This window comes from Mytilus trossulus, chromosome 9, assembly GCF_036588685.1.
Source record: "Mytilus trossulus isolate FHL-02 chromosome 9, PNRI_Mtr1.1.1.hap1, whole genome shotgun sequence".
Taxonomy (NCBI): Eukaryota; Metazoa; Mollusca; class Bivalvia; order Mytilida; family Mytilidae; genus Mytilus; species Mytilus trossulus.
The window spans coordinates 47,217,888-47,241,063 of record NC_086381.1 but is presented as its reverse complement, the minus strand read 5'-3'; the positions used below and the strand labels follow the sequence as shown (position 1 = coordinate 47,241,063).

The window sequence follows — 23,176 nt, the reverse complement described above, 5'->3', positions numbered from 1 at the left end:
ATGGAAATTATCATGACCACACATAAACAATCTTATTGGTTCATTTCAAAGATTGGTCAACATTGGAACGAGGAAGAGACATTTTCGTGATTTTTACATCCGACATTATACCTTCTCTAGGGAAGATGGGTATCGTGGTATTAAATCTAGAAAACAAAATGTCCCATACGTCTGATGACTAGGATATGAATAATTCAATATTACAAAAGTCGCCAAGATAAGACAGAAACTAGTACAAATGCAATCAAATACCAAACAATCAAAAGGCTTGAAAAATTACGTCGTATCAAGAGCAGTATCACATTGTATCACGAACGACAACTCTCAGGATTATGGATCGTGACAAACGAATAATCTTATCTGAAAATGTTAAGATTAAAAGTAAATAAAAATATTGACGTTTATGTATAATCTTTTCTCGTATGGACGATTGTGAATGAACTTGGATTCTACATGCTAAAAAATAGAACGCTGTAAGTAGACTTTTTAACATGAGTTTTAAAGCGTTAACCAATGAGACAAAATGATGGGAAACATTTCATCTTGGAGTCTTAACACTCTATGACAAACAAGGCAATCTATAATATACCAAATAGCGTTTCAAAAAGAGAATTTTGAACGCATCTCTTCTCTCGCAACACCATAGAATTCACTGTACGGCTTCCTACACATTCAGCGAAACCTTGTAATTAAATGACAACTCTCCCAGGTTAACGGGAGAAAACATGTTTAACCAAGTCAGAAGTCTGTGAATCATTCATTGGTGTTTGTTGCTGTATATCAACTCATGCATGCTATTAGTTTTCTCATATGGAATGTATTTGATTTGTCATTTTCGGTTCTCTTCAAAAGCTTAAAGCTTACTATGTGGTATGGGTTTTGCTCATTGTCGAATGCCGTACGGTGACCTATATTTTTTTTTAGTTCTACGTCTTTGGTCTCTGTAGGAAATGTATCATTGTCAATCATACCACATCTTCTTATATTTTTTATACAGACATTGTAGTTTAGTTACCTTTGAATGAGTTTAATAAGGAATGCAACAAAATAAGTCAATATATTTGGCGTACTTATCTTGTCTAAATCTGGTCTTCTTATACCTATTTTAACTTGAAACTTTACTTCCGTATATATATACTAATAATTCCAAAGTTACCATAATATATTGAAAGATGTTAACAAAACAATGCATAGAGGCAAGTTTCAGACTGCTTCCGCGTGCGGGATTTTTCGCTTTCCTTCAGACCTGTAGGTGGTCTTGTGCTGTTTTCTGCTCTGTGGTCGGGTTTTCGTCTCTTTGACACATTTCCCGTTTCTATTCTCAATTTTATAGAACAAGTATATATGTATGCACGTGAACATGGAATAATGTTATCTGCGGCTTTAAATGTCTACATGATAATGCATACTTGTAGGGATCATTCCATGCAGTTTTTAAAATTTCCTGGTGGTCCTTTTTTTCAATTAAGTTTACAGGGATTAAGATGTACTGGAAATTCCAAATGTAACAACCATGTGAAATATGTGCTATATTGATTGTTTATCTTTTCGTAAACAGTCTTGATTCCTCTTTCGCTTATTTGTCTTATAGTCCGTTGGTCATCCATTGTCATGTTTTATGGATGCACATGTACTTCTAAATTTTAAGATTGATTCTTCAATTCAGAAGAGCATTAGTTAGGAAACAAAATATGCTTAGAATGTTAATAGTTAATAATTCGGACTCATTTTGGTCAAAAATCGAAAGAAAAGAAATCTCGAATCTACTTAAACTTTGGTAAATGACCTTTTACTAGTCATTGCAGTTGGATATGATGAGAAATATGGGTGTTATAGGGAAAGTATGTTACTCAGTATCATAGTGAAATAAACAAGGAGTCCGAAAATCGGACACAAATTCCTAAACCCCACCTAAGAACATCCTTAAAATGAGTAATTATATCATTTTAAAATACAAATTTGCTGTTTAAACAAACGTTTAATCTTTAGTTAGATAAACTATTACGAAATTTTAATATGATATCGGATGGGTCTACGATGCATGCATGTGTTATCTATGATAAATGTGGTAAAATGTACGAACAATCTTTAAATCAACTCAGTATACTTACAATGCGTTAAATAACAGCAGAAGAATATCGTTGTTTTATCAATTATTATTCGTTTCTAACCAAAACAACGCTCCGTAAGTTCATGTATATATGTTACTGTATTCTTTGTGTATTGTATATTGATGTTTCTTCCATTCTCTAGCTATATAGTATTTAATAAACTATGAATGTATAATGCGTATAGTTTTGTTTTTAAAAAAAATGGAAAGCTGTTTTTTATTTTTGATGCTCTTCTATTTTCATAATATATATTTTGTCCTCTCCTTTCATTTACCGACCGTTTGATGACCTACTAACTCTTTCCGTATTCAAGTACTTTTCACCCTAGTCATAACAGAAATTGAATTGAACGTTCTTGATGAAGGTAAACCCAGAAAAAGAACTAATGACTCACCAAATCTTCATTTTTAGTGCTGTGTGACCGATGACACCATCAGTCCATTGATCAGTGCTTCTGTATTGGTATGATATATACCATACCTTTATGATATTCTCCATTGATAGAATGATAAATTATCAAGGCGTTTAATTGTCCTAATCAAAGTTGATATTTGGTGGCTAGAAGCATTTGCTTGTTCTTTCTATTGTAATGCAAAAAGCTCCACAACGAAGAACTAAGGATTCTAAAAAGTGGTGTCATCCGCTCTGACATTGGTATCCTTTTAATATGTCACGTACCTGTAAATTTATTAACCAAAATATTTCCAGATTATCGTGTCTGTCAACTTGAATTGGTAACATTACAGTGGTGGTGGTGTCTTCAACCTATGCCAACATTTGATAAAAATATATTCAACCTATGCCTACAAACAAAATACAATAGGTGTTGTTATAACAATTATTGATTAATGAAAGGTAAAATACAGTCAGTATATTTTAGCATTAAATATTACTCTTCATAATTAGTTAGAAATTCAAAACAAAAATAAAGTAATTTGCAAAATTATGTTGTAGTAAAAATGGAAATATCAAAAAAAATCTAAAAGACAAAAATTGTAAAATAAAACCCTTGATACTAGAAAAATTGAGTTGAACTGAATGTCATTATAAAAATTATAAAAAAAATAGACTAAATTTCTAAAATTTAATATTTAAATATAACAATACTTGAGAAGACTAAATTTCTAAAATCTAACACTTAAATATAACAATACATGAGAAAAAAAAGAGAAAAAGGCTATTTCATTTGTGCAAATTTTTAAATTTTGTTCATTATTTTGTTGTATTAGATATGAAGCATACTTCAACAAAATATACAAATATAACATACTTCAGCAGAAACTTTTTTAAATCAAAGTAATTTTAAAATATAAAATTTAAAATAAGTTAAAAAAAAATATAATTTTTTGGTTCAACTTTCCAGTGAGACAGTGCTCTATTTATTTACTTTGTTTTAGTTTATAAAAATTCAAATTCTCCATGTTTGTTTTATTTCATTATATCAAGTTGTGAGATTTATGGTTAAATTTGTGTCTCTAACTTGGAACTCCATCATCCAAATTGATGATAATTTGCAAAATTAATATATAAAATGAGTAATTTTTATAAACAAACTCTCGTGGAGTCATTACTTTGTGACCAACATTAAAAGATGTCCAAATTAAGGACCACTTTGTAAAACCCACTAAAGACTAGAACATGCCGTTAAACTATCCTTACTCCTGAGATAGTTTTGTGATTTAACTGGTCATAGAGACTCAAGGATAAAGTTGAACATGACACCAGTTGATTTTACAGATGCAGCATCATATCTTATAGTGTGACTATTGAGACAATCATATTAGTGAAATTCGTTTTATTCTCTGTATGTGTTGGAATTAATAGTGAACATGTAACTTAGATATTTTACAGGAGTCAGTCTTTATGAAATACACAAACTAATACATTTGTGAAATAGATATCCTCAACACACCCAATTACCTGCATTTTCACTAAAACTTGTAAAAAAATATATTGAGTATTCTTTAACGCTAGGTTTAAACTGGTTGTAGATTGATTAGCCCCTAATTAATTTATGTTTTTATAACACTTAATCTGTAACAAATTATTCAACCTATGCCAACATTTTTTCACACAATTTTATAACTAAATTTCAAAATGTTGGCATAGATTGAATGAACCCATTACAGTTTCTACCTTATTATTTATCATTAGGAGCAAAGTAACACACACACACACACAGTAGAAAACTCAAATGTATTAGTGACCTAAGTCGAAGCATTTGATCATCTCCTTCTAAGATATTATAAAGGTAAATTCAATAAATGAAATGTAATTGATTTGTATATTATGATATTGAATACTAGGCTCATATGAATCGACTTTCATGTGATTATATAATGTTAAGGAAATTATTGAGCACTGTATGCATATTTGCTTAACTAAGTTCTCTGTTCATGTTTTCTACATGGATTATATAACGTATACTCGACAGAAATACTTCATTTGGCGATTCCTGTTCCAAACTTTGGCTGAATTTTACTTTGGTGCCGAATTTCACCGCTATCATGAATAATCAACAGAATCATGGAGCACTTGTATAATATACAGTCTTTCCGTTCATAGAAATAGTGTAAATTACACAATTCAGATACAGAATTTAAAATTCACTGTGATTTTTTTTTTTTTTTACAACAATTGATCACCCAATATTATTAAAATTTTCTACACATAAGCTTTGGTATGTTCGGCAAATTTAATGTCAATATTTGAGTCAATAGCATGTGTAACAAAACACACTTCCGGTACAGTTTCATAACACGACGTATTATTCTAGGTGCAAGCCTTCAAGCTTTAGTTTAGGAAAATCTGTTGCATTAAACAACAAATACCACTTTTAAATCGACACAATATTGTGAAAGTGGATCTCTGTGATTGAGATTTCCGCCAATGGCATCTCAGACATGTTTGATAGGGTTTATGTATGGGGACATGGAAGGCTAAAAAATAGTGAAAATGGCTTCTTGCTCTTTGGACTCGGTTAAAATCCTTGCCCTATGTGTTCTAGCGTTGTCGTCCATGCACAAGGGTCTTGGCAATGTAGACGCAAGTGGGGGATTATTAAAATGAGGGACTTCAATGTTTTAAGGCACCAACTCTCTGAAAGTCTGTCCGTTTATGTTACCGTGCAGAATATGCGTACCCAGCTTATAAGGGTATAAAAATCAACCCCGTACTGGAACACCACCAGCACTGAATGCATTCCTTGTGCAAACATTGTTTTTGATAATAGGCCGTTTTGTATCTCCGCGAAATTCGTATTATGGCGTCTCCTGGCAGTAAAAGAAACTGACTACCATCTGAACAATGAGTGATTTCTCAGCTTCTTATGTTCAAGCATAGATAGTCATAATCCCATTAAAACCTGACGGTAGAGTGCCTACCTGTAAGTACAGGTCTCTATACACCAATACTTGCTCTTTGGTTGCCTCTGAGAAGTCGACTGACATATGTGCGAACACTAACACGACCACCTGGAGAAACAGTGTATTTGTAAACGCGCAGATGACCTTTGATAAGCGGTTGCTTGACTGCTTTATCGGAGTTCAATCTTTTTCGTCGTAATGGATTTTCTTAGGGTATGTTGAAGGTAATTCATAACACCAAACATTAATATTTTTTTCGTTATAGTTATAAAAATATTGCCAGTTATATTTCGGTGGTGCTTAACTTTTGGCGGACTGTATATATGAATTGATACAGCGATGACCAGGCCATTTGTTGGTTAAACCTTTTCTTAACAGTCATTACTTGATTTTGTGTATTGGAATTTAAGACTGCAATCCACGTTTCTTCACCACCTTTTCTATCGTTGATTTTCACTTTGCATTTGTTTTGTGCGATTGCAGAATTTCTAAAAACTGCACATGAAAAAGCTGTTGACGAGTTGGAGTACGTGAAGACAACAATTTAACAGAAGTTAGCACGTCTATTAATAATTTGGAACTAGACCCTTTTGGTATATACATTCTCTTTATACTTACATTTGAAGACCATTTAAGAATTGCATGCTATTTTTTGTAAATGTATTGCGGTGTAACGAAGCGCTGACTGAAGTAAATTTTGTATGAAGCGCGAAAGCGCTTTATCCTAAAAAAAAATATGCACACGGTCAATGCTTTTACACCCTATGGAATTACTAAAACTTAAAGAATCATTAAATACTTGTACTTATATTTTTTTGCTACAATCACGAAAGAAGATTTCTATCAAGTTTTCTTTTATTTGCATTCGCACTTTATTGGGAAGCTGTGTCAGTATGACTGTTGCATTCCATTTGAAATTATGGTTATTTTCAGAATGACGCGCGATTGCTGTTAGCCAATCAAAATAACGTATTATAATGAAATATGTAATGTAATTATATGACTTTAATATATAGACAGAAATCCGTTTAGAATGTACACTTACATATTGGTAATGTCCTGAGGACCGTTAGGGCCAATGCCAGTTACACTCTCATTCTTTACTCCCTATTAGATATTTACTTGGCACCATCTCATCTCCGGATTTTTGTATGAATAAAAACATTGCGTTAAATCATTTAAAAATAATGATTCATTCTCAAAATCTCTTTCCCTTAACAGTAATGGCAATGAAAAACCTAAAAGAAATGGTGACTATATTATGTAACTGAACTGAATTTGGATTTGTTTTCATAGAACGTATTTGAGATATTATGACATTAATGTAAGACCTTACACATAACTGCTGATTTTAAATATTTGTAATGGGATTTTCAAAATTTCAGAATAATTAATATGTTCACTGCATACAGTGAATGTATTTTCTGTTGATGTAGAATAAGCAGAGTTACTTTAACAAGTTCTTATAAATACATCTAATGTAATACAATAAATGATACTTATCATTGAAAGTGTATTAGAGACAAATTCTGAAAATGTCTAACTTCCTGGTTCCATAGTTCACAGGCAATTATGTTTTAATTCAATTATCTTCTTGAATATTTTTTAGTGTCCGTATTAACTAGAGTATATAATGAACTAACTAATGACTATTTAATACTCCTCCCTTTATTTCTTTCAATAACAATTTATAATTTAAACGTTCCACCTCCGAAAAAAATGTTGTCCATTGTTTATCTGAAAATCAAGTCTTTCAAAGAATATCCAAATCAAGTTACTATGTTTCCAAAATGTCACAAATACGATAGATTATATACGAAATTGGTCGCCTATTGATAAATTTTTTTTATAACCAAGGCAAAAAATGAAAAGTGCGTTTTAAAACCTTGTTCCAAGGGATAATTATCTTGCTGTTACCACTGAGTTTTTTTACTTGTGGAAACGTGTGAAAGAAGACCTGTGATATAATGAGAAGAGTTTCTTTTTTCTTAATGTATGACTACACAAGTACAGTTTGAATCGCGACCAGTTGGAAATGTCTGAGCTCACCCAAGATTAGAATTTGGAGAACAATATTTTGGCTGTTCTCTCCTATAACAGCCTTTTCGTGTACCTTCCGAGAATATTTGATTGTCAGCACTATAACATTAAATGTGTTTTAAAGTATCTTATTAAATTGATATAAAGATGGAAGTAAAGTTCCACACACTTCAAATTAAAGGACAAACAGTACTGTATAATTTCTTTCCGTTGCATTCTGTCATGTTTACCTGATAGAAAGTAACAACATAGCCATAATTAGTAACAGGAATGATGTTAAGAACAATATCACAGATGAAACACAAGGGAAACTTTGTATTTGCCAAATGTTTCATATAAGATAAGTTATTTTCATCATAATGAATAAATTTCAACATAACATACAGTGTTTTTTTTTATGAAAAGACAAATTTTTGGCCTTTGATAACAGCAGAGAACAATGTCCCATTTTAGAAGAGTAGATGGTAACAGAAAAGAATTTATTTTTGAATAGTCATTACCTAGGCAGATTTTTCGTCTTACAAATGAAAGTTTTAAGAAAAAAATGCATTGTTTGCTATAATATTCCAATTGTTGTCAATTTGTTTGAATACGATTGTTGTTACCAACTCTGTCCTGTTACTGGAGATTCTGTAATGTTATTGACAAATCAGACTCAATTTAGTACATTTTTTAGCCGTCTGTACTGTAAAAACTAAAACGAATAATTGGCATTTGATTAAACATTGCAGTATATACAAGTAAACCACAAATATTACCTTAAACTTTTCCTTATTTGCATTGGACACTTTTAAAATTGATTCTATTTGATAACAGGAAAGAACTGGACATTTTTGTACCATTTTTTACATTGCCATATTTACCACATTTAAATCTTTTTGAATTACATATGTAAAGACAACTGTTCCTTAATCATCGATTTTTGTTTATTGTTTTGTGTTACAAAATGTATTACAATACAGGTTCTAAAGACCTTTTTTTTGGCAAAAATTATACATTTTCATATTTTGTCTCAGTATAACTTACTTTTCAAGAGAATTAAATTCAGTTTAAATCCGAAAGTGTCGGTAATATTTCAACCTCACTCATAATTAGCAGTGTTAGAAAGATTTGTCTAACTCATATCATTAAATATCGCAGTTTAAATTTCTAAAAAGCGGATATACATTAGTACAATATTTAGAAATGTCTTAAATCAGTACATGTAAAATCGAACAGATGTTGTACATCTAACACTAAAACTCATATGTGTCACTCTTAAAATATGTTTAAGAAAGAAATATAAGTAAAAAGAGACAACTACTCAAACTGCTAATTTGCAAAACTGGTTTTCTATCATTTTGTTTAAATTCCCTTGGTCAACATTTGTTTGTTTAAGTGCATTAGAAAAAGTTTTACAAATTTAGTAAAGCTAAATTTCAAATAAAATTTGCTGAATATTTGTGAGTTTCGCCTGTTGACGAGTTAAATTGCCATGGCCAATAGTATTACTAGTAGGAAGAGTGACGCAAAATTTAAGTGAACAATGTTGACATGCTTTGCGATCAATTCATAATCATTGAGAATGGAGCTAAAGTCACAAGGTGTCTTATTTCAGAAAGTAACATTACAGTAATTAAGATTATATAAACCCATTATAAAATATAGGTGACCTTCTTGTAACTTCCAGATTGAACTGTGTTGGAAATGTCCACATGAATCAATGAACCAGGGGAACATGAACGAATCAAGTTGAATCGTAGAAGACCATGTACACCTAATTGAATGAATACCATCAACAGGTCAAATGAAACGCGGTAAAGGTTAAAACCCTGTATGGGATTGGTATATATATATATACATCTTAAAACATATATTAGAAAAAAGAAAAAAAAGTAAATTAAAACAAAATAGCCATCCTTTGCACCACCAAATAAACTTAATTTCATATAAACTTAAAACTTAGATTTTAGCAAACAGTTCCTGGTAACTAAACGTTGAGAAAAACTGAAGGTCCGGGGTTTAGTGTTAGACTTACATGTAATCAAATGGGGTTTTTTACAGACCAATAAGAGATGACATGCAACTCCACTTTAGAATGACTATTAATGTATGCAAACTATGACTTGTCTACTCTTCTGAAATAATTAATGTCATTTAATTGTATAATAAAGTGATCTTAAAAATCTGGATTTGTTTTTCTCTCAATCAATTTATGACTTTTGAACATCGGTTTTCAACTGTTGCCTTTATTCATCACAGTTATTTAGATTCTTTAAACCTATTAGAAATATATTTGACCTTCTCCGGAACTTTGAGATTGACTTGTACAGGAAATGTTCATCTGGATCAATGAACCACAAGAACATGATCGAAGGGAGTTGAACCATAGAAAGTCATGTACACCTTACTGCATAAATGACCTCAGCAAGAAACCCCGTTTCAGATGGGTTAAGACACATTAAAACATATATTATACAGAAGTTGTATTTACACTAAGTAAAGTAAAAGAAAAATCTGTTCAACCAAATAAACTTGACCTTTTATAAATTTTAAACTGAGATTTTGGTAAAAATTTCATTGTTAATTGAACTTTGAGATGATGTGAAGGTCCAGTGTTTAGTGTTAGATGGCCATGTAATTGAATAATCATTTTATAGACCAATAGAGGTGACATGCAAACTATGAATTGTCTACCTTTTTATATCTTCTGAAATATTTTCACTGTGCATGAAGTTATATACTGTCACAGCCATTCCCTTCAAATAATTGATGTCATTTAAATGTAAAACTAAGTGATCTTAAAAATCCCGCTACTGTACAATTTAAGGGTGGACACTTTTTGTTGTAGGATTGCATGTATTAAATGCACCACTTAGGGCGACAGCCTGATGATCGCATTTCATCTATACCATGATATTATAATGCAAAATATAAATTTAAAATTGAATTAAATGACGGCTTTGATTTAATTGGGATGGATAGATGCTTATGCTGAGTTCACACGTAATTCGAATTCGATTCGCATTAACTAATTCGAATTAGATTAATTCGCATTCGAAACTAATTACGTTCTAACGTCAATTCTAATTCGAATTGCAATGCGCGTCAAATTCGCTTTACTGTCCAAACGACGTTAATTTTTTTTATTCGTGTTCACAAAAGCGTGTTTCTAATGCGAATTGGATAATTCGAATTAGCCAATTCGAAACAATTCGAATTAAAAAAGAAAAGTGTGTTAACGCAATTTGCGAATTCGATTCGAATTCAATTCGAATTAAATGTCCGTGTGAACGAGGCATTAGTTCCTCTCAGAATGCATTTATTATAAATAAAAACGTTTTTCTTATCCGTGGTTTAATGGTCACCAATGCTTATTAAATTACTTTTCCCTTATAAATTTATGAGTTCTTATTGTCCTATTTCAAAAGTTCTGACGGTTTCATTATTTCATAGTGTTCAAAATTCTCTAATGACCAACGCAATGGATTGAGGGAAATATGTGTAATTAAAATTTATCATTGCACGAACATACCCGTGGTTTGGTATCAATCTTGTATGTATAATTACAAATTTTTATATGTCTTTAGATGACACACGTGCTCAAGGCATAATGAATAGGAATACGACTGTTATATTACATGTTTAAAATATTTCAATACACAGATGTTAATAATAATTGCAATCAGGCAATGGATGAGTGTCCAAGGAGGAATAATGAAACTGTGAACTTAACCAAACAAGGTCAGATAAACTTTAACTTTATGTCCATTATAAAAAATAAAATTATTTGAGTTGATAACCAATGAGAAAACTTTGCTATAATGACCTAATGACGTTAATAACGTTAATGCAAGGAACAATAAAGGTCACCGTTCGACCTTCAACAATATGCAGAACCAATAACATGTTGTTTGCTATTAAGAGGTTCCGAGTTGCCAAATGATACAAAATGTGTCATTTTTGTGGGATAGTAAAAAAAAGTCCTGTAACTCTTATTAATGGGTCTTCCTAATATGAAAATATATTAAGGTCAATAACATGATTGGAAGCAAACCTTACAAATAAGAGAGCTTTTCGTCAACGGATTCGCGATCATATGGTGTCACTGTAATTTAAACCTATGACAGAATTCCAATAGTTCTTATAAATATATTCAAATTAAAAGGCAGCATATGATGGAAACGATAGTACCAGTTATGTTTTATTAAGCAGACTCACACGAATTGCGTTCACAACTGAAGAGGTGATATTTTAACGATAGTAAAATAGAAAGGTCATTGTCCCTTAACGTCCATCAACATTGTCAAATTAAACTTGAATATAGCCAGGCCAATAAAATATGAACAATCATATCAATTATGAAAACTTTGTGTCAAAGGATCTTTCTGTATTATGTGTTTTTGCCGGACGGCCAATACAATAATCATTTGCGCTAAAATAAGTGGGCGCTAAAACGATAATCACTGAAGACAAAAACGGCATAGTACCGATCATCTTAGGGTTTTGCAGTTACTGAAACCTGATTGAAAAAAAATAAAAGCAACAGTAGAATACCTCTGTTTAAAAGTAATAATTCGATTCAGAAAAACAAATCCGGGTTACAAAACTTACATTTTATAAAAATAATCATATTTCCGGAAAAGAAAGTTGTAATAAGTACATGTACAACACTTGAGGTCACAATGAACTCAGTGTTTCTTATCTTACGTGTTAATATAAAAATTATACATGTCATTTTTCCTTGGAATACTTGTATTTATGTTCGTAAATGGGAAATAGAAAAATATCAATTAATATGTCTTTAAAAACATCAAATATAGATTGTTAAATTATTAGATTAATTGTAGATGGCAGAATAGTATCTTATGAACTACTTAACTTAACCTTACACATTTATATATAGTTTTGACAAATCGTTTAATATATGACATAGTTCTTTCTGTATGGACCTGGTTTCATCGGTTAGAGCATTTCTCAATTAACACCATCTGTATATTTTATGCTTTGATCTTCCAATGTTTCAGTCATTAGTGATCACTGCCACTATTATTGTTTGTTTTGTTGTTCTACTTTCTTATTTCTTCAATCCACGAAACGGATCCTTATTAACATTTGTCGACAGTTTGTTTGTTTTAACATTGCATCGCATCAGAACGACAATATCTACTTCGTTCACATTACATTTGTGTGTGTGTGCACACATTTTCTTATTAGTTTTTCGTTCTTTTAGGAAATTGTCTCTCAATTAGACTTATCATCGTTTGAAAGTATATACATTTTTTTCTTAATTTCCTCTTAAATTGCATTTTGAGTCGAGCTCGTCCTCTTGTCACGTGTGGAATGTTTCTTTAAACTCCAAAAGACATGATGGTATAGTTCAGTTTCTATTCATTTGTCTTTGTCTACTGTCTACTTTTAGTCTTTACTGTATAGTATAATTTTGGCAATACACGTGTTTATAAACCCCGCCATTGTGTTATTGTACTATTGTATATTTTTTTTGTATTCTGTCTTTCATTTTTCCTAATGTGAATTGCCTATAGAGTGTCAATTTACCATTTTGTTTTTCTTTGTTGAAATAGTTATTCATTCTTAAAATGATTAAGAATAACACACTTTAGACTACTGTACCACAACTTTTTACAATTTTACTTATTATGTCTGTTTGTTTTGATAACACATTGTATTCCATATAAGAAATTGTATACGACTGTTCCCAGTCAGGAATATGACAGTTGTTTAACATTTGTTTGATGTTTATGGGCTCTTGATTTTGCCATTTGATAAACGGCTTTCTGTTTTGAACTTTGCGTGGGTTCGGAATTTTCGACATTTTTTTCAGTCTCTCTTTTCTGCATTTTCTGTTCTGAACACTTTGAAATTCAATAAATTAGATTTTGTTGTTCTACTTCTCTTTTTGCTTGCAGTTAATATTTGGAAATCGATTTTTGCTTCATTCCTGTTTCCTTAAAGTAATCTCAAATATCGTTCGAGGAGAACCATGATCCGTTGTCACTATGTTAAGGGTAATCCGTTAGTTCGAAACACAATATAAAGACTTTGGATTGATTTCATAAATTCAGCTTTAAGAGCAGCCTCGTTCTAGTCCAAATAATTATGACGTCTTGTAAGGCAGTTGTTTTGTCTTCTTAGACGTTTTCATACCCATCGATACTATAAAAAATGAAAATAGTCTAATGAGACTTTATAATTATTTGGAAAACATTCTAGCTCGTTTGGTTGGAAGATCGATTAAAAAAAGTATCAACATTTGAATTTGAAAAGGTGCATACAGTTCGCTTATGAGTTTTACTCTAAAATGGTTATTTTGATCTTACCAATATCTGAAACTGTCGGTATAATATATTTGTAACTTATGTTCCATGTGTTCAATCAATTCATTACTGTTCATACAATTAAGTTTGGGTAGTGATGTGTATAGTGAATAATAATTTATGAAACATCTGAACATTTATCACCGCCGTATGACTGTATAATTTATTGTTCAGTTTTTGCAGAGCTGATCAAATCAAAACTACTTTGCATATGAAATTGTTTTACTAGTATTTTTTTTTACATGGTTATAGTGCTAATTTTAAGATAGAGTTGTACAATATACATCTAAACCAAATTGGAAATGCAACATCAAGCTTTGATAGACTACATAACATCGGAAAAGATCAACTTAATGTACCAAGAAAAATTGCAAAACAGCTGAATATTATTATTATTACTGTGTATGGTGAAGAATGCTCGAGAAAACTAAAATATACACCAATTGGCTATCAAGTTGACGATTATACTGGCCAAACCAGGTCGTAAATAAAGACTCACCCAAGATAACTAGCAATCAAGATATACATAGTATTAGAGTATTCTGTATCAGAAAATATAATGATGGTTTGATCATGTCCCCTGCAAACCAACAAGTTATATTACCAAAATGTGTACTGAGATGAACACCTGAGGGGACATAAAAGAGTATACAACAAAAACATCAACATGACAAAGTACTATGTACTGGCGATAGAAAAAAGAGAGGAGTCACATCTTTAAAACAAGACGGCAAAAAAACGACAAACAAACATGAATGGCGTAAACTCTGTCTTGTCCTGAGTGCCAAGATGAACCCTACTTAGTAAATAAATAACTGTTTAAGAATTATTCTCCAAATTTACCTAATTCTTGAAGGTAAATTTGTTATATTATTTTATACATGTATTTGTTAATTAAATAATTCAATAATTTTTTAGAAGGTGAACAATCTGAAAATACCTTAAGTACACAGAAAAGAATGTATTATAAAACTTTAGTGGAAAATGCAAATGGACGAGGAGTTGTCCATATATGCTTTATTATCGGACCACAGATGAATTATCACGTTGTGATTGGTTAAACGCCGTCACGTGGTGACCCCCTATGAGACCGTATGGGGTTCGTAAGTTTCATATGGGGTTCATGACGCGTTAATGGCGACGTCATCTATTAATGTTGTTATGTTTCATTGTTTATTTTCCGGCCTCACCCCCTATGGATTTTACTAACCCTTTATGGATCCGTATGGGGTCAGTAGCGAACCATATAACTTATAATATCTTACATGGGAAATCTGAAAATCGCCAGTCTAAATTATGCGCTGCTGTTCACACCACGTATATAATTCGAAATCTGGTTTGAACTAACCTTCATAAAATAAAGACACGCATCAGCCATAGTTACTCGTCCCGGTCCACAGAATTTACATTCTTGAATCATAACTGCTTTTTAATGTCTTACGTCTTTGTTGATATTCATGTGAAGTTCTCTTTTTATCCTTATGTGTATGTTGCCTTGCAATTGTGTAAATATTTATAGATTATAACATACCCTTTTCCATATTGGCCCTGGTATCATCCCGAGACTCCCATATCGGCCTCCAGGCTTAAGCCGAGGGTCGATACGTGTCGAGGAATGATACCAGGGCCAATATGGAAAAGGGTATGTTATAATCTATTTATCACATATTTAAGTTTTGCAGGTAAGAGAAAAAAAAGTTAAATTATCATTTAATGAAACAAAACAGCACCGTCATTGTTCGCCATTGTCGTACAGGACGCAATGACGTCCCGTCATTTGGAATCAAGGCACAATATCAATATACTCTTTTTTACCCCGGTCATTTTTGAGGTTATTGCATATGCAAAACCTAAGGTATTCATAACAAATATGTGATAAATATAAGGTATCATTCCTCGACACATATCGACCCTCGGCTTAAGCCTGGAGGCCGATATGGGAGTCTCGGGATGATACCAGGGCCAATATAGAAAAGGGTATGTTATAATCTATAAATATTGTATACAAAAAGCTACTGCATTGTAGTTCCACAATCTGTTAACTTAATCAAGTTGTTTTTTATTTATCTATTGTCGATTTGTTATACCTCTTCCTTTTCTCAGTGAGCTTCAAATGTGTAGAGTGGGTCTTTGAATATGCAAGATTTATATTTGAACACCTTTGCCTGTGTATCTTGCTTATTTTGTCATACAGATGGGTCATATGGGAAGCCTTTTTTTTTATTTTGATTCATTGCCTTTCCTACTACAATCATTTAAAAATTGTGTTATTTATTTATTAGGTAATGTTTGGCGACAGACTACACGTGTATCCTATTGTTATAGCCATTTTTGTACCGTTGACATTCACAATAACGTAAGTATATTCAGAAATAAGTTCGTACATAATGTACATCATCCAAGGAACGTTTCGAATGCTGTGACTAAAAATCTCACTGGCAAAATGAAAAAAACAAACCGGAGTGGGCTTTTGATACCAACTGATGAAATCAATATGATAAGGCAAAATAAAATCTGGACACTGAACGTGTTGTTTCCAGATCTTGTTGCATGATGTCAATCGATTTGTGTAACCATCAAGTCAAACATTCTTTTAGGACATAAAATCTAATATAATTTAAGGAACGCATTTTGTTTATTTCGAGTTTTTCCTTTTTTACCAGGTATCATTGATACAAGATAACAAATTCTACTAATACAGAAATAAAAAGAAAAGAATTTATTGTGACAGTCATGATTTATTAAGTAGAACTGGAAAATGACCAACACAACAAAATACGCTTTTACCATTGTAGTTAGTGTTAACATCATTTGTGTTTAGAGGACTGTTTTTGTGTACTTGTCGTTTTTAGCTTATCTTTTACTAACTTCTGCCTCCTTATTTGAATTTGCGGAACTTTTATTTCAGATACATTTTAGCAGTAACCAGTGGTCATGTGGAACCAGCCTTTCCGTACATCAGGTAAAACTTGTATAACTTATTCTAATGTGGCGTGCTTCTTTCGCTTTGTGAATAAACCCATGCTCTAAATCTAATAAAAAATGTTGGCACATGTGTATAATGACTACTTCAGAATAATGAATTTTATCAAATTGGCATGCATTTAAAATGTGCCATTAACTTAAAACACTTCCAAACTCTTAAATGCTGTACATGGTTTAAGTAATTCATTCAGGGAAGAGCCCATACAAACACTCTTATACGCATCGGGCATATAATTTATTGTAGTTTTAACATGGGTAGGCATTATATTCGTGTTATTTTAACCCTCACTATCGCTCGGGAAAAAGTAATCACGAATATATTGCCTACCCATGATAAAACTACAATAAAGTAGAGCTTACATCAATCATTTCTTAAACAAATTTATCGTGAATGCGACTACATACCAACAACATTTATATCCGAAAGACAAATATAGCAAGAATATCGTCGGCAACAAAAGTCTCATTTGACATATGTATATTTATTCCATCTGTGAAGCTATAAATTGGCCCTTGTCGAAAAATAAATTCAAAAACAAGAGCACCAAAATCAACACATTTTGGCAAAATATAAGATTGGCAATTTTACGACGTGTAGCTTGCAAAATGATAAAGAACCCATACTTTTTTTTTATCATATTTTTGCCAAAAAAGCGTGAACAAATCCGAATTCTGGCAAAGTATTAGAAAATTCTACAACTTTAAGTAAAACAAATGACTATAATCAAATTACATGCAGTCTCGCTTGACAGTTTCAAATAATAAATTCTTATTTTTTTTTATCATGGATTAAATGACTTTCTTTGATTGTGTTTAACATTTCTTGAATGTGCTTTACGGGCATACACTTGTTATTTCGAAGTGTATGCAAATATATATAATTATTTGTTTATTTCTTATTTTTAATTGTCTGTAACATATTACATATCTACAGAATTTTACAGAAAGTTATCCATACGAGTACTATATGTTTCATTTTTCAGTGATACAGGTACAAAACCACCTGAGAGTTGTGTATTCGGTCAAATGCTCAATATTGGTGCCGTCCTAGGTGAGATTATATATTTCGGCTTAGTTTGATATTATTTATCGACGTTGTGTTTTGCCGTCATTGTTGAACAAGACGTTAGCACTCAATCATAAATTTAAAGTAAACTTCAAACACTATGATTGTATTCTATCTCCTCTATAGCAATAGTTTATCCCCCATAACATGTATTGTGCCGTGACCAGGATATGAACCTGGGTTGTTGCGGTACAATATATGTATGGTTAATTCAACTATCGAATAACTATAAGGCGAACTTCTCTTTGCGAGTCAGTTCTTTGTTGGCAAAAGTCAAAAACTATTAATTTATTTTCATTTATCGTATTATGAGTCCTATGTCCTAATACATATTATTTATTTATTCCAAATCAAAAGTGATTTCAATATTCTGGTAAAGCTTTACAATTGAAATATAATCTAGACACACATTCATATAACAACCGTTTTGCCAAATGTATTGTTCTAACAAAAATGCTAAGATATATTTTTTAAATTTTATTTAACAAGTATTTGATTATATTTCAGCTTTCATTATATTCTATATACGGTATCGACAAATACGAACGCATTATGAAGGAGCAGGAAGAACAAAACTATTAAAATACAACACAGTGACTTTTCTAATGGGTATAACAGCCGCACTTGGTATAAGCTTAGTAGGAAACTTTCAGGTACAATTACATAAATATTCACCAGGAATTTTTTACAAAACAAAATCAACATTTTGATTTAAAATAAAAAGAAATTATAAGGGTGAATAATTTCTTTTTGAAACTAAATCGTTTCTATCAAATTGAAACACACAAACAAATATTTCATTTGCCAATGACGTTATTTAAAAAATAAAATAATATAAAGTAAAATAAAAAGATTGATCAAGCAGGGGATACTGTGATAAGTAGATATAGGAAGATGTGGTGTTAGTGCCAATGAGACAACTCTCCATCCAAATAACAACTTTAAAAAAAGGTAAACCATTATAGGTCAATGTACTTTATACTTGATTAACATTTAATATTATGGTATTTAAAACAGACACTTCCTTATGTAGAAAGTGGAGAATTATACAATGTCATGAACCGTTTTACAGCTAGCTAAACCTCTCTCTTATATGACAGTCTCGTAGAATTCCATTAATTTGAGAACAAAGCGTCAGCAAAACAAACAAATATAATAGGTAAAAATGTCAAAAATTTGGGTACAGCAGTCAACATCATGTTATAATTTTATACGAGTCTTTCAACATCTCTTTTCAGGAAACAAATGTGATAGTGATACATCTTATAGGAGCACTTCTAGCGTTTGTTGTAGGGAGTATATATTGCTGGATACAGACTGGGATGTCGTTTAAAATGACAGATCTTCCTGGAAATTCAGTTATAGTGTGTCGAATACGCACAGTTATTAGTGTGTTAACATTTATATTTATAATCATGTGTATCCTTTTTGTACATGCTTAGATTTAAAATTAACAAAATTGAAACAAAATAAACAAAATAAACAAAAAATCAAAATATCAAAAAACAAGAACTGTTTTACGTGAAAGTAGTTTTTACCTGCGAGAGCATTAAAAGCAACCGCTCGACTGCAACCTCCCAAAACACATAGAGGTTATACCATGATGAAATCTACATGTTTCTGTTACATTATTATATAACACAATTGAAAGTTCGAACACTGATTGTATAAAGATAGAATATATGTAACACCTTTTTGGGACCCATTAGAAGTAATTTTTGTAGATATCCCATACGTAAAGTTTATTTTCTTTTACATCCAATGCTATGGGGGTCTGTATCTCAAACGGGTTTCCCTTTATCCTTTTAGATAATGGCTGTCAATAGAAACAGCTTACTTGTTGGTTATAAGAGTATTCAAGTATGTTGCTTCTCCCTGATTTTTTTTAGTGCATTGAGTTACATATTATATAATCAGGTATGAATTAGTCAATTCAAAGTCAATAATTAGATCATATTATAGTTTAATATATCACAAGAAGCAATGATATTTTTATTTGGTAAATAATTGTCTCAAAATACTTCTCATTATTTGCATGTTCCAATATCAGTTTGGAAGAATTAGCCAAAGTCATATATTTGTTTTCTTTACCCAAAACAGTATTTATATTTCCAACGCTTTCGAACCAGCAAGCGCCAAGCTGGGTCAACGTTACAGATAACACTTACTGGAAACCCGGGAAACCGGTAGGTATATTTAAGGAATGACAGTAATATTTTTTCTGTCTATGAAAAAATAATATAAAAAATTTGGTGAACACTGAATAACGCGCGTAGCGGGTTATTTAACAGAGTACACCAAATATTTTATGTTATTTTGAATAGACAGAAAAAATATTACAGTCATTTCTTATAATTTAATTCTACATTCCATTTTAAACCGTAGAAAACCATGAAAAACGTTGATGACGTCACGGTCACACGACTAAATTATGTCTATGGGCTCATAACAAAATAACGACAGCCACTCAGAAGACGCGTTACATCCAAAATTAAATTATTATAGGATGAATTATTAATTGATGTGTATTTTGACGGACATCTGAAAGACTAAGCATTTTTTAAAGTTGCTCCGTTTAAAGGAGTTTAATAGCATTGTCTTATATAGTTACATAGTTCTCTTTTTTTTACTGTTCTAAATTCAACTGCTACATAAGCTACAAAAGAATACTTGATCCCAGAAATATTTTGTGACGAGCTATGCTACTGAATTAAACTTACCAGTTGATTTAATAACATAAACGGTACTAATTTTCCTGCAAAAAGATGCGCGTATTTCGATAATCATTTTCTCTTCAGTGATGCTCGATGTCCAACTATTTGAAAGCTCATGGCTTATTTAAGGATGAAGACATCTCAAGTGTGTGTTGGAACAGAAAATCCCCCTGAGCACCTGAGTTGACACTCAATTAAAGTCACTATTGTTACTTGGTCCTTCATGAAGTTATGGTTTTTATATGTCTTTTGATATCTTCCCGTGTTCCTTTAAAGCCCATTAAATTTGTTTTTTTAAACACTAAAAGTATCTACGCATAATTATATCTGTTTGGCGTAAATTGCTGTCATTTTGATGTTGTTTTTTTAAACAGCACGACGATATTGCTACTCTAAATTAACAGCATACATGTATATATGTATGGTTTTGGCGTCCCTTATCAGAGTCGACGTGTTTCCATTCTGTCTCTCCCTTTAACGTTAATTATAAATTCATAAATAAGCAAATACTGCTACCACTAGGGATCAATCGCGGATTAAGTTATGGCAAGGATTTGTATATAACTATACAAATCCTTGGTTATGGTCATTTGTTTTGTCTTCTCCCGATCAACAGTAAAACACTTGCCGAAGTACAGCGTCTGTAATTGGTTGTTCTGGGATGTACAAGTACGCAGCAACGTCTGATCATAAAAGGGATATAAATATGATGCCTTGTGTAGATAGCAATACAACTTACAAACCAACGATCAATAGTAATACTGTTATAATCACTTTTATTGTTTTATTACAGGGATATGGTTTAAGACTAGCGGGGACAATATCAGAATGGCTCCTAGCATTATCTACTGTGTTCTTTTTACTGACTTTTGTGAAGGAATTCAAATTCTTCAGAATGTACACACCAGAATGTATGCATAAAGACAAAAAGATAACAAACAATTATAATATTGAACAATCTGGTAGTGGATTACCATGATCTCAATCGAACACAATTTTTATATGTTTATACATTTGCCAATAAAATTGCCTTGTATTTTGTATTTCTGAGTTTATCCTTTTAATTTTTTTTATAGCGCTAGGAAACACATATCCACTGGCATTCAAACAAAACATTAACAAAGTGTATACTCTTTTATTAATATTTTTACAAAATGTAAAAATATATCGTTACTTTGCTTTCATTGTCGGATTTCGTTTACAAAGCAAACACTAGACTTGAATTTACAACTAAGTTACTCGTATTCTAGTATGTAATTGCTGCACACAAGTTCAGTTTGCTGGGTTATTTTAACATTCGAAGGTATCTAGACGCTTTCGCTATTTGATTTACCGTTATATACTGTCTATGTCACAGATGACCACGGCTTTATACTAGTATTCTACATGTCGAAACCACGTTCACTTCCGCTTTATATAAATTGTGACATTACCGAATGCGATCTATCAGCGGAATTTTACTTGAATAAGCAACACGAAGCGTGCCACTTGTAATGCAGCAATCTCTGTCGCTTACCCGTTCGAAACAACTGAGTTTTTTCCCTTTTTTGGAGGCGGGTCTCAGGTCTTTAGGTTTTTAAGTGTAGTGTTTTGAGTGTTAGCGCTATAGAACCAGGTTTAATCCACCATTTTCTACATTTGAAAATGTCTGTAACAAGTCAGGAATATGACAGTTCTTGTTCATTCGTTTTTGATGCGTTTTGTTATTTGATTTTGCCATGTGATTATGGACTTTTTGATTGGACTCTCATCTTAGTTCAGTATTTTTGTGATTTTACTTTTTGTTATTGGTGTTTATTTTTCTCTGCTGTGGTTAGCTTTCTGACTATGATGTTTGTTGGACTTGTGGTTTTTTATTTCCCTTTGCCTTCTTCACTTTCCTTTTATACACGAAGTCTTAAATAACCTGTTTAAATATACAACAACATAAAGGTCTTACATGTTTTTCTATCATCACTTTGGTTCATTCCCCATGATTTGATTGTACTGGCTAGTTATAATTATTATTATTTAGATAACAAGGGGATATAGATTTTATGGTCAATCAAGCACTAAAGCAAACTAGTTGTTTGTGCGGAAGCTCATGCAAGTATGTACACAAATGTATGATGTTAGTAAATATGGGAAACTCACCAAAGATATCAGGCTTACAGTGTTAGTATTGTACGACAGAAGTGCATTTCATAAATATGGGAATCATCAGTGACGCTCTAATACAAATATAATTATAATAAAAAGGGTAAATCATTCAATACACACCAAAACGGCAAGTTTAAGTATTATCACTGCAACTTCAATCATCAAATGTGACAATTTATGGTGGTATGAAAACAAATAAATATATGTTTTAGCTATCAAACTGATGTTTTCTTCTCTTTATTTGGTTACTCAATTTAGTCCTTTTAATGCTATTCTGTTCCGTTTGGATTGAACGAATAAAACAAAAACCCGTGATGCTGGATCACATGAAAAATAAACTGGTAATATAAAAAGCATTCTTTCATCTATCAACTTTCCTTGAAAAATTAATGAAACCAGAATATCAGACTTTTATTATATGAAATTTTCCTTAACATTT

At 31.6% G+C, this 23,176-nt stretch overlaps 1 protein-coding gene across 2 annotated transcripts; it reads left to right on the top strand.

Annotated features, from left to right (window-relative positions):
* The first annotated feature begins 336 nt into the window (after positions 1 to 336).
* On the top strand, positions 337 to 21,641 carry LOC134683949 (DNA damage-regulated autophagy modulator protein 2-like). 2 transcript variants are annotated; one of them, XM_063543258.1, is made up of 8 exons: positions 337 to 473; positions 16,116 to 16,189; positions 16,742 to 16,795; positions 17,802 to 17,869; positions 18,392 to 18,537; positions 19,123 to 19,303; positions 19,985 to 20,070; positions 21,392 to 21,641. In XM_063543258.1, the coding sequence occupies exons 2-8, from the start codon at positions 16,119 to 16,121 to the stop codon at positions 21,575 to 21,577; spliced, it is 792 nt and encodes a 263-aa protein (XP_063399328.1). In that variant the 5' UTR covers positions 337 to 473; positions 16,116 to 16,118; the 3' UTR covers positions 21,578 to 21,641. The 2 variants fall into 2 exon arrangements, with proteins under 2 accessions (XP_063399328.1, XP_063399330.1); XM_063543260.1 differs by lacking the exon at positions 337 to 473 and adding an exon at positions 2,107 to 2,185.
* Positions 21,642 to 23,176: the final 1,535 nt, after the last annotated feature.

Excerpts from the sequence above, each read along its gene's own strand:
- LOC134683949 (XM_063543258.1), top strand. The coding sequence starts at position 16,119 with ATGTTTGGCGACAGACTACACGTGTATCCTATTGTTATAGCCATTTTT. Across the intron at positions 17,870-18,391 it reads CAATATTGGTGCCGTCCTAG|CTTTCATTATATTCTATATA; the intron begins GTGAGATTATAT and ends ATTATATTTCAG. Across the intron at positions 20,071-21,391 it reads ACTGGAAACCCGGGAAACCG|GGATATGGTTTAAGACTAGC; the intron begins GTAGGTATATTT and ends GTTTTATTACAG.